Consider the following 12409-nt stretch of genomic DNA (forward strand, 5'->3'; position numbering starts at 1 on the left):
TCGCAACATCAAGACAATTAGAAATATTATATCAAGACAAGACTCTGAGAAACTTATCCACGCCTTTATAACCTCTAGGCTGGATTACTGTAACTCCTTACTGTCTGGATGTCCTAGTAAGTCCCTGAGAAGCCTTCAACTGGTCCAGAACGCAGCAGCACGGATACTGACTCGAACCAGACGACGTGACCATATAACTCCTGTCCTGGCTTCTCTTCACTGGCTCCCAGTGAAAAGTAGAATCGATTTTAAAATACTTCTACTTACATACAAGGCCCTGAACAATCAGGCACCTTCTTACATTTGTGACTTAATCACTTTATATCAGCCGAATAGACCGCTGCGCTCCTTGAACTCAGGTCTACTGGTTATTCCTAAAATAACTAGAAGTAGAATCGGTGGTAGAACATTTAGCTACCAGGCTCCTCTCCTGTGGAACCAACTTCCGCTTTCAGTCAGACAGTCTGACTCAGTCTCTGCCTTTAAGGTGAGACTGAAAACCTACCTTTTTAACATAGCCTATAGTCGAAGCTAGATCAGGTAGTCCTGATTAGAATAGTCTATCTTATGCTGCCATAGGCTTAGACTGCTGGGGGAATTTCCCATCATGCACTTAGAATGAGCACACAGACTTTGCACGAGCCGCACTTTCTCTACCCCGTCCTCGATTTTTCATCCCTCACCACTTACCCGATGTACCCCCATGAGATGTAGCACATAAATCTACATATAGCACATCTCTAACTGATTTTAATCTCTTACAGTTCTGCTGACACCAGTGAACGACATGAGGTCAGGACAGGAAAGAAGACTCCGTCATCCTCAAGTCTCTGACCACAACAGTCTTCACTACAGGCTGTGATAAACCCAGTGATCCAGATGATCCTGGCATTTAAAGACTTTTTTTTTTTCTTTTCACTTTTTATTCTTGTCATTGTGTATTGTATGTTTTGGGTAACATCTACTGCACGTCTGTCCGTCCAGGGAGTGGATCCCTCACCTGTGGTTCTCCCTAAGGTTTCTACCCTTTTTCCCTTTTACAAGGGTTTTTTTTCCCTGGTAGTTTTTCCTTACCCTGGTCGAAGGTCTAAGGACAGAGGATGTTACCAACCCTGTGAAGTCCCGTGAGACAAACTATGTTTTGTAAACTGTGGGCTATATAAATAAAGATTGATTGATTGATTGATTGATAATACAAGCCAGTCGCTATCATCAGCTGCCAAAGTTCACTATTTTAGGTATTAATGTTTAACATTTACTGTTGTCAATTATATTGCTAACACAATATAACCATGAATAAAAGTCAGACATTATTTTAACTTCAAAAATTAAGTTAAAACTTACCTGAGTGGAGTCAGCTACAGCGCTGATGGGAGACAGCCAGACAGGAGAGTTGCAGCAGACGAGTGACCAGTCTCAACTCCAGAAGTTGGGTTTCCCGCATTTTCCAACAAGGAAACAAAAGTTATCTGAACTTTCACCCATTGTTCTTAATTGCAACTTAAATATATAAGTGGTACTAACTCACGTCAGTGTATTGACGCCAACAAATCGCTTGGTTTGCTGGACTGACTTAAGTTTTTGCGTTAAATGTTAATAACTTATATTTTCATGTCTTAACTACTTTAAAAACTTATTAAGCCCAAAAAATGAAAGTTGGCTTTTTTACGGTGTAATCCACATTTCCAAACAAGCCTAGTCTGTAACTGGAAAGAGGACTCCTGTCTATATACACTGTATACTGTAATCTATAGGATGTTTGTAATGGATTGTATTCTGTGTGATGATGAATATTCTTCCAAGATTTTCTATAAATTAATATAATTTTTAACATTGTTACTGCAGCAATGTGTGAAATTGACCACTCTTTAGTTTCAAATGTGTTTTTTCACTAATACCTGTTGATTGACACTATAGGAAAATGCAAATGTAAAAAGAATGATTCTGAAGTTGATCAATTAGCTTTTATTCACTCAATAATTTACATGTACAAAATAAGGCTTGAAACAAAAAGAAATGTATGAAATCCCACAGCTGCAATATTAATTTACATTAAATACACACATTACAGTTAATTGCAATGTCTGCCAGTTTTTTTGGTTAGATATTCCTATAAATGGCAAAAATGGCAATTTCCTGCACACCTTATCTCACACTTTAACACAAAATAATCACATATTGAAAAAATATATATAAATTATATGAATTTGATACGTTTAAGTTCTGAATGTGTTTTTGAAAACCGTGTGAGCACACAGGTCGCGTGGATGGGAAAAGGTGTTAACATACAGGGATTTTGTGTGAAAGTAATGAAAATGATTCAGTGTTTGATTCACACAGACTTGTGTTTTACTCAGTGTGTGAAAGCTGTCCCTCGCTAACATGGCTGCATGTGAAGTCTTCTAAGTTGGCTGAGTAACCACAAGACTCTCTGAGGGACATGTAAATGCTGATGGCTCAGGTTCCTTGTGTGTGTGTGTGTGTGTGTGTGTGTGTGTGTGTGTGTGTGTGTGTGTGTGTGTGTGTGTGTGTGTGCGTGCGTGTGCGTGTATCCAAATGGGGGTATGCAATACAGGATAAAATTAGGCCAGCCAGGCCTTATATTGCTGACTAAGCTTGGGTAGCCAAAAAAAGCCTGGAGAGCAAGCCAACTGTGGAAGCACAAGAAAGAGAGAAGAACGAGGAAGATTGCTGCTGAAATGGCCTCCAAACGTAAGTAAATTATTTAGTCATAGCTAACACTGATGAAGTGAATCAGAACAATGAGGGTACTGGTCAGTGGGTCCACCTGATTTAGTTTTGCCCCTCTTTTGGGCAGGTATGCACATTTAATTCATTTAATATGGGCACATGAGCAGAGTCAGCTAAATCAGAACTTTTTTCATGCCTTAAAAATGATATGAGGACAGTCCAGGTTTTAGGCTCACTCAATAAAAACCTGTGTCTTAGGAACATTACTTTATCTCACTGTTAAACCAACTAAAGAATCAAAAGGGAAGCTTGTGTACCACTTAATTTCCAGTACCAAAGTTCATAGAGAAAACTGATGATTTTATATCACACTAGACAGTTGTTGATCCACTGCTGCCTCCATGCTGCGTTATTTTGTCACTGGTTCTATGTGTCAGTACTTCATACATCCACACTTCAATAAACCTGAACTATCACTTTAAAGTCCGAGGCAGTTTATCTTAATTCTGGGCTTGTAAAATGACTTTTGTTTCTGTCTCTTGCATCTGTCTTTTTATTTTCTGTTGTTAAGCATGAAAGGCTCAGTGTTTATGTACATGTACATGCTGTGCTTGGCTGTTGCTTGTAAACTGTCTGTTGGAAGCTGTTGTTATGGTGTGTCTGTCAGTACATGTATACGTTTATAAGATTCTTGAGTGTTTGTTGTAATCAGATAATTATCCTGACATTAACACTGGAGTAAGGAGGCTCCCCAGATGATTTAGTATATGAGATATGATACCCTGTGACTCATTGTAAAGTTATTCATTCTTAATTAAAAACAATGAGATCATTCTGGCATGTTTTAGGTTTTTTTGTGGCGAGTAAATATGAATATAAAGATTCCAAGATGGCATCATGTGTTTTGTTTGTTGATTTATTGTTCATGGGCTCATGCACATCCTATTGTTTATATCCCTACTTGGTTTTTTTGGATACATTTATGCTATTGTTTTGGCTCATTCTTACAAACAATTAACAAACAATTATTATTATTTTTTTAAATTTAAATTGAAAACAGTTAAAACATTAAATAGCATAGCATGGCTCTCAATAATATAATATCAATTACTTCACTGAAAGTGTCTCACTGAACTTTGAGGCATCTTTACCGTCACTGCCTCATCTCCTTCACCCCTCAGTCATTCATTTATCAGTGTTGGCAGATGATATTGTCTGAAATCCTAAAAGGTATTACTTACTTACTTATTACTTTTCACAAAATCAAAATGGAAGCATCTGTTACACAAATGAAAATGAGGAATAATGGTAAGTGGTCTGTATTTATAGAGCACATTTGTCTTGATGACCACTCAAAGCTGCTTTCCAGTTTTGCCATTCACCCATTCACTCACACATCCATAGAGCACATGTGCCTCGCTAATTCTATCACACAACTTTCATACATATTCACATGCTGCTAGCACAGCTACACATTAGGTAGACTAGCTCAACTAAACCTTGGTATTCTGATTGAAAGATGACTTGCTCTACCATAAAGTTTGAGTGGAGCCTCTTTGACACATCCACTCAAACACACCCTTCTCCTTAGTCAATCACTCATTACCTCTAACAAGTGTCCACCTTGTTTCACAGTTGTGGATCTGGTGTACTGGAGGAGTATGTGGTGGACAGGTATGGTGTTCACAGGACTGGTGATTGGTCTGGCAAGTCTGTTCCAGCTCAGTGCCATCACCGTGCTCTCCCATGTCTTCCTGGGTCTCATGTGTGTCACCTTCCCCCTCCGTCTCTACTATAAGCTGCTGGAGCTGCTTCGCTGGAACCCTGGGGTCCATCCATTCCAGTGAGTTTGTTCATTAATGTATCCCCTTTAACCTTTTAAAAATAAGCAAATGTCTACTACATTCAAAATACTATTAAATGAATTCACAGAATAATGATTTATGTTATGTATAGATCCCCAGCCAGCATGTCCATATGGGCCCCATAAGGGTTAAATTTGGGCTAATATGGGTCCCAAGTGGGTTTGTCTGTAAATTTTCTTTGGTGGCCCATGTTACTGAAACCATATGGGACCTGCATAATATGCTCAATTAAGAACATGATGACATTTCAGAAGTTAATTGATTTAATGAAACTACTGCAAATATATAATCCAGCTCAACCTCAGTTATTGTTGCTAAGGGGAAACTTGGACTTTTTATTCTCAGGTCGTGTCTGGATTATGACAGCACTCTGACAGACAAGGACACAGTGATGCTGGTGGAGGAGGTGGTGCTTCTTATAGCGTTTGCTGTAACAGAGTTCAAACGCCTGGTTTTCATCGACAACATATTTGACTCTGTTAAGGTCTGAGCATGATGGTCACATAATGATTTGACCTTTCCTTCAGTGTCACATGAGAACATGTCACATTCTTTCTCTGCTCTCCCTCTCAGTTTGTTGTGCTCCTGTATCTGTTGTCCTACATCGGTATCTTAATCAATGGACTGACCCTGGTCATAATTGGTGAGTTAAAATGATTATATTCTAACTTTTAACACCAGTATCAATGTTGACTGTAATAGTATGCTTTTTAAAGTAAGCAATGTATAACTGAGTAAGGTACTGTATACTTTAAAAAGCATACTATTAGACCACAGGAGCTGCTGGTCTAATGCTGCCTCGTGTGGTCGGTTTGTGTCACTGAGGTAAATTTGAATAAAGAATGTCAAACACCAAAATCACAAAATCGCACATTAGAACTAAGTGATGGAGGCAGCAGTGGATTAACTCTTTCTTTTCTGGGATGTACAATCGTTGTTTTTCTCAATGGACTTTGGTTATGCAAGTGGGCGAGGGTTAACTTCAGTTTCCCGTTTGAAAATGATACATAATTTGTTTATTTGTAAATAAGTATGGCTTGTAATCACTTTTTCTAGTGATTTTAACCTGCATTGGACAGATAATTATTTATGAATATTCTTTACTGATGGGGACTTTGGGAAGCTCTATCTTAATTCAACAATTTAATCAGACATTTCTCCACTGTTTTACAGCTGTGATTGCTGTTTTCTCTCTGCCTCTGCTATACAAAAAGCAGCAGGTGAGATGGTGCACACTGCAAACATCCAGTCATTTTTTACTAACATTACAAACTGCATGAATACTCTCTCCATCCAAGAGAGAGGGCAAGTAAATGATTACCTGTTTGGTAACCCTGTCTTTTATAGTCCCCTAATTACCAGGTATTTACCTGGTAAATTCAAGGTAACACAAAGTGTTACTAGGTAATTACCAATGGTAATAAATAAATAAAGTAAAAAAGTAAGTAAATGTGACGAATCTGTGGCCAAAATGTTGGGTATTCACCTGGTAACTATATGGTAGATATTTGTGTATTATTTGGTTATAAGCTGGTATTAAGAAGGTAGCTACAGTCCCCTAATTACTAGCTATTTACCAAGTAAATATATGGTATCAAAAATGTGTTACTCTGTATTAACCTGTAATAAGAAGGTGAGTACAATGAAACCATGGCCAAAATACTGGGTATTTACCCAGTAAATTATAAAGCGTTATTGGTAATAACTACTGATAAATGGGTAAATACAGTGAATCTACAGCGGAAATATGGGTATTCATCTGGTAAATGATATTGTGTTATTGTAAACTTACCACTGGTAATTAGTGTTGTGTCGGTCATGAATGATTCGTTGTGGCTGACGAACAAACTGACACACAGAAAACTGGAGAACTGTGGCTGACGAATCGGCTTACGGGCCGAATGGCAGTGCAGAGTACCCGGCCTTTTTGGAGTCCCTGGAAGGAGTACTGGAAAGTGCTCCAACCGGGGACTCCATAGTTCTGTTGGGAGACTTCAACGCCCACGTGGGCAATGACAGTGTGAACTGGAGAGGCGCGATTGGGAGGAATGGCCTCCCCGATCTGAACCCGAGTGGTGCTTTGTTACTGGACTTCTTTGCTAGTCACATTTTGTCCATAACAAACACCATGTTTGAGCATAAGGGTGTCCATCAGTGCACGTGGCACCAGGACACCCAACCAGTCCACATGTGTTTGATGGAGAACTTGGAGAAGGCTTTCGACCGTGTCCCCCGTGGCATTCTGTGGGGGGTGCTCTGGGAGTATGGGGTCGGGGGCCCTTTGTTAAGGGCCATGCGGTCCCTGTACAACCAGCAGGAGCTTGGTTTGCATTGCCGGCAGTAAGTCAGACTTGTTCCCAGGTTCTGTTCATTATTTTTATGGACAGAATTTGTAGGCGCAGCCAGGGACCGGAGGAGGTCCGTTTCGGGAGCAACTGGATTTCATCTCTGCTCTTTGCAGATGATGTGGTCTTGATAGCTCCTTCGAACCAGGATCTCCAGAATGCGCTGGGGCGGTTTGCAGCAAAGTGCAAAGCAGCTGGGATGAGAATCGGCACCGAGGCCATGGTTCTCGACCGGAAAAAAAAGGTGGCTTGCCCCCTCCGGGTCAGTGGAGAGATCCTGCCTCAGGTGGAGGAGTTTAAGTATCTTGGGGTCTTGTTCACGAGTGAGGGAAGGATGGAGCGTGTGATTGACAGGCAGATCAGGGCAGAGGCCGCAGTAATGCGGTCGTTGTGAAGGTCTGTTGTGGTGAAGAAGGAGCTGAGACGAAAGGCAAAGCTCTCGATTTACCGGTCAATCTACGTTCCTACTCTCACCTATGGTAATGAACTTTGGGTAAAGACCTAAAGAACAAGATCCCGGATACAAGCGGCTGAAATGAGTTTTCTCCGCAGGGTGGCAGAGCGCTCCCTTAGAGATAGGGTGAGGAGCTCTGTCACCCTAGAGGAGCTCAGAGTAGAGCTGCTGCTGAGGTGGCTCGGGCATCTGTATCGGATGCCCCCTGGACGCCTCCCTCGTGAGGTGTTCTGGGAATGTCCCACCGGGAGGAGACCCAGGGGAAGACCCAGGACACGCTGGAGTGACTACGTCACGGCTGGTCTGGGGACGCCTTGGGGTCCTCCCGGAAGAGCTGGAGAAAGTGTCCTGCGAGAGGGAGGTCTGGGCGTTCCTTCTCAGACTGCTGCCCCTGCGACCCGGCCCCAGATAAGCGGTAGAAGATGGATGATGGATGGATGCATTGTAATATATCAGAACCTACATGGTACAAGTTTGTGCTTGCTCCTGTTAAAACTCGGACTTTGTCATTCACCAACTCTGCTCCCTGGACCACACCCCACCTACAACAACGTCCAAGGGACGTCAACTAGAGCAGGTCTTCAAAAAAAACTGACTCTCAAATCAACAACCGACTTTCAAGAAATATAAGCAGAAATGTTGTCTTACCTTGGCTGTTTATCAAAACAAGTTATTTCCACCGGAACAAAACCACTTCTAATGAAGAACTACACTTACCAGCATGCTTTGGGAACAAATCCAGGTCTGATTGATCATTACAGAGCGACATTAGATCGTTCTGATTAGAGAAAGGCGAATATCCGCATTTGGAGACTGGGGTCTGATTCTACCGGTTTAGAGGTTTAAAACAAGCTGTCAATCACCCTAATTGACCAAGGTAAGCCAGAGCTATGGCGCAGCGTAACTGAAGACCTGCAGAGTCAGAGTTGTTATCACGCACCGCACAGGGAGCATCGATTTACAGCGAGTTGTCATACATCGGGGTGTCGTCGCCTCAGCCTCCTCCCAAATTTTTAATGCACGCTAGATACCATACCACCCGGGTACCTGTGTCCCACCCGCCAAGGGAGCCCCGGGGGACCTGGCCATGGCTTGCTATGACTCCTGGGAGGGGTGATGGTGGGCGGCGAGCTGGTCGGTCGGCGGGCCGGTCGGTCGCCGGGGGCTGGCTTTGGGCGTCTTGGCCCCTGGGTGGACGGTGGGTCCCTGTACCGGGTGGGCGCGGGGTCCGCCATGACGGATCTTTCGACCAATGACCCATGCCTGTGCGGGGGGGCTTGCCCGGGGCGATCCTGCCGTCTCCTGCTTCTTGGGGGCCCCTAGCTGGGATCCCTACTCGAGCCTCTGCCTGCTCCCTCTGGGGGAGAAGTCGTGTGGTTAGCTCCGGGGTAGACGCAACAGGAAGGCTGCCATCTTGGACTGAACAGCCATATTTGGGCGTTTTTGGCGAATTTGCACCAATGCTACAAAATCTATCTAGTCCTACATTTTTTGCGCGATCACCTTCAAACTTTTTCTTCAAATAATTACATTTACAGTTTTTCATGCTGCTCTAACAGGGATTGCTGTATCCACCTGAAACCTAATATGTGAGACCAGAGACCCGTGCTAAACATGTATATGTTTACATCTATATGAAAATATCCAATTTCGAAAACAGCGCCCCCTGGTATTAGCAGACAGAATTGCATATACAGTTTTCATGCTGCTCTAACAGGGATTGCCTTATCCACCTGAAACTTAATATGTATATAATAATATAATATAATATGTAATATTTCTAGAGCCCCCTGGTGACAGCAGATAGTATTACATTTACAGTGATTAATGCTGCTCTAACAGGGATTGCTGTATCCACCTGAAACTTAATATGTGAGACCGGAGACCCGTCCTGAACATGTCTGTAAAAGATGACCTCCGTACAGGAAGTGGAACGCACGAAACAGGAAGTAAGGTCCAACATTGTCCGATCTGCGCGAAAATCGACATGTGAAACAAGTGAACTTCACTGAACACGTTTACGTAGACGTCTTTGACCTACAGGAAGTTGTCCATTTTAAAAAGGAAGTGCCCTCTAATGTTGCTGTACATTGACCGTTACACACATTCATTAGGTTGTGCTGTAAATAAAAGTCAATAACAAACGTCCTGTGAATCCTACGGGAAGGCCACCATTTTGGATTGAACGCAAAAACGGAGGAGTCTTTGGCAAATTTACAACAGCGATACAAAATCTATCTAGTCCTACAGATTTTGAGCGATCACCTTCAAACTTGGTAAAAATCGATGTGGACCAGTTGAGGAACGGAATGAGTTGGAAGGTTTTTTTTAATATCACATGGCGCACAAGATACGGGGCGACAAAGTTGGCGAAAATTCAGATTTTTCATCGCAGACAACGAAAATCTAAATGAAACGAAACTTTATGATGGAAGGTCCAATAAGAACAAGACTTGCAATGAGTTATGATGGGTAGTTGCTGAAGAAGACTATGAAGAAACTGCTTGCAGTGCTAGTTATCATTATAATTACTTTTTTGTTGTTGTGTAAGGTGACCTTGAGTGCCATGAAAGGTGCCTCCAAATAAAATCCATTGTTATTGTTATTGTTAATATTATTATTATTATTATTATTATTTATTCAATGGCAAAGGGAAGGTATCTACATCTTCATTTACCATACATATAACAGGGAAATAATTACCAGCTTATTACCAGTGGTAATTTTCTAATAACACAATATAATTTACCCCATAAATACCTAGTATTTCCGCTGTAGATTCTGCTGTATTTACCCACTTATCACCAGTAGTTATTACCAATAACAGTTTATAATTGACTGGGTAAATACCCAGTATTTTGGCCATGGTTTCATTGTACTTACATTCTTATTACAGGTTATTACCTAGTAACACATTTTTGTTACCATATATTTACTGGATAAATAGCTTGTCATTCAGGGACTGAAGCTACCTGCTTATTACCAGCTTATAACCTAATATTACACAAAATTTACCATATAGTTACTGAGGATGCAACTGTATAGTGTCTCTGCTCCTGAGTGGTATTTTAATTTTGACGGGCTGAAACGTACCGAAATACCGTACAGGGTGTACCAAACAGTTCGGTAAAATACTGAATATCGTTGCATCCCTAATAGTTACCAGGTAAGTACTCAACATTTTGGCCATAGTTTTATTGTACTTTCCTTCTTATTACCAGCAGTAATTACCCAATAACATACTATAATTTACTTTATAGCTACCAGGTAAATGTCCAGTATTTTGGCCATAGTTTCACTGTATATACTTTCTTATTACCATTGGTAATTACCTAGTAACACTTGTGTTACCATGAATTTACCAGGCAAATACCTGGTAATTAGGGGACTGTAAAAGGGCTACCATATGGGGTATGCAGCAGAGATGCTTTGAATTCACCAATCATTATTCATTTTTATGACAGGTGCGAATAAGGAGGATAGTCAGAACCATCAGAGGGTTTGTGAGGAAAATCGAAAACATGTAAGTTACCTTTGATGATTTTGTATTTTCTTTTCATGTTGTTATGTGATGTGATGTATGGAAGTAAATATAGTAGGATATTCTAACCTAATGTACATATATGTGTATATATATATATGTATATATATATACATGTATACATATATATGAGCCAGGATGGGAGCGGTGGTAAACAGTTCTTTTAATCTTTTGAATGCTGTATTTGCCTGTAGTGTCCATTGAAACCCCTTCGGAGGGGAGGTGAGTCTTGTCAGGGGCTCCACCACCTTGCTGTAGTCGCAGATGAATTTTCTGTAAAAGTTCGAGAACCCCAGGAACCGCTGGAGCTGTCTACGGGTGGAGGGTGTGGGCCAGTCTCTACGGTGCTGATTTTCTTAGGATCTGGGGAGAGCTGACCTTGCTCCACAATGAACCCCAAGAAGGGGAGAGGGGAAGACACATTTTCCGCTTTTACAAAAAGTTTGTTCTCTAGAAGTCGTTGGAGGACCAGGCGGACATGCTGGACATGTTCCTCTTTCGTTTCAGAGAAGATGAGGATGTCTTCCAACTAAACAAATAGGAACTTGTTCAGCATGTCACGCAGAATGTCGTATATATATATTAATTAACTTTTTTCCCAAAAAGAGGGGAAAGAAAAAACTTTCTGTAGTCATGCCTTCTTTTCTTTTTTTCCAGTTGCCTCAGTCTGTATCATTCAGTGCGACCCTCTGCTGCTCCCGCCTCAAAATCTGCATCTTCAACTGCTGTCAAACAGAAAACTAAGTCAAAGTAACTCATTTTTGTGACAGCCAGCATTTGGGATTTTGAAAAAAATGAGAATGGTTCACCCTCTGGTGAAGGGGTAGCTGCTTATCTCTGTCTCTGCACTGAGATGTTTGTTCGGGGGAGAGGAATGAAACAATTCTGACAACTGAAATAACACTGGCATTCAATAAAATGGCAGGAAGTGCAAGAAAATAAGCAGAGGAATGTTTTGTTGGCAGAGTTTACTTCACTTCACTTCACTTCACACTATCATTGTTTTTCTTGTGTGTTCTGTGACAATGTTTACATACTGAACATGAATGTTTTCTCATGGATCTGAGAATTTATGCATAACATACACTAGTATTATTGTTGTGTTCATTAATATGCAATATTTTTTATTTTGTTAAAAAAGTAAAGAATGACTTTCATCTGGTATTAATGAACATTCACAGGTATATACTTGTAAAAGAAAGATGTATATGCAGTAAAGAAAGACAAGATAAGTGAGATGAACCCTAAAATAACGCCGCTTTCTGACATAAAACACCAGCATCCCTGCACTTCAACGATTTTTACAATAGCCCACAATGGACAAACAAAACATGTGTTTTATTTATTTGCCAGTCCCGCCATTACTTAATATCTCCAGTACAGAGGGTTCTCCACAGCCACATTTTCCAAATCAACCAAAACTATGTGAACCTTTGTCTTTACTGTAACTGAGGACACTTCAGCTGTGACCTCAAATGGAGAGATGCATTTGTTATGATTAATTATGTGAATA

The 12409-nt window shown here is 41.1% G+C and overlaps 1 protein-coding gene across 2 annotated transcripts; it reads left to right on the top strand.

Moving 5' to 3' along the window:
* Positions 1–2629: 2629 nt before the first annotated feature.
* On the top strand, positions 2630–11838 carry rtn2b (reticulon 2b). Of its 2 annotated transcripts, XM_083908340.1 has the most exons (7): positions 2630–2712; positions 4327–4534; positions 4902–5040; positions 5130–5199; positions 5730–5776; positions 10820–10878; positions 11554–11838. In XM_083908340.1, exons 1-7 carry the CDS (start codon positions 2700–2702, stop codon positions 11648–11650), a joined length of 633 nt encoding a protein of 210 aa, XP_083764466.1. In that variant the 5' UTR covers positions 2630–2699; the 3' UTR covers positions 11651–11838. The 2 variants fall into 2 exon arrangements, with proteins under 2 accessions (XP_083764466.1, XP_083764467.1); XM_083908341.1 differs by lacking the exon at positions 5730–5776.
* Positions 11839–12409: the final 571 nt, after the last annotated feature.

This window comes from Microchirus variegatus (genome assembly GCF_963457635.1).
Source record: "Microchirus variegatus genome assembly, chromosome: 22".
NCBI classification, from domain to species: Eukaryota; Metazoa; Chordata; class Actinopteri; order Pleuronectiformes; family Soleidae; genus Microchirus; species Microchirus variegatus.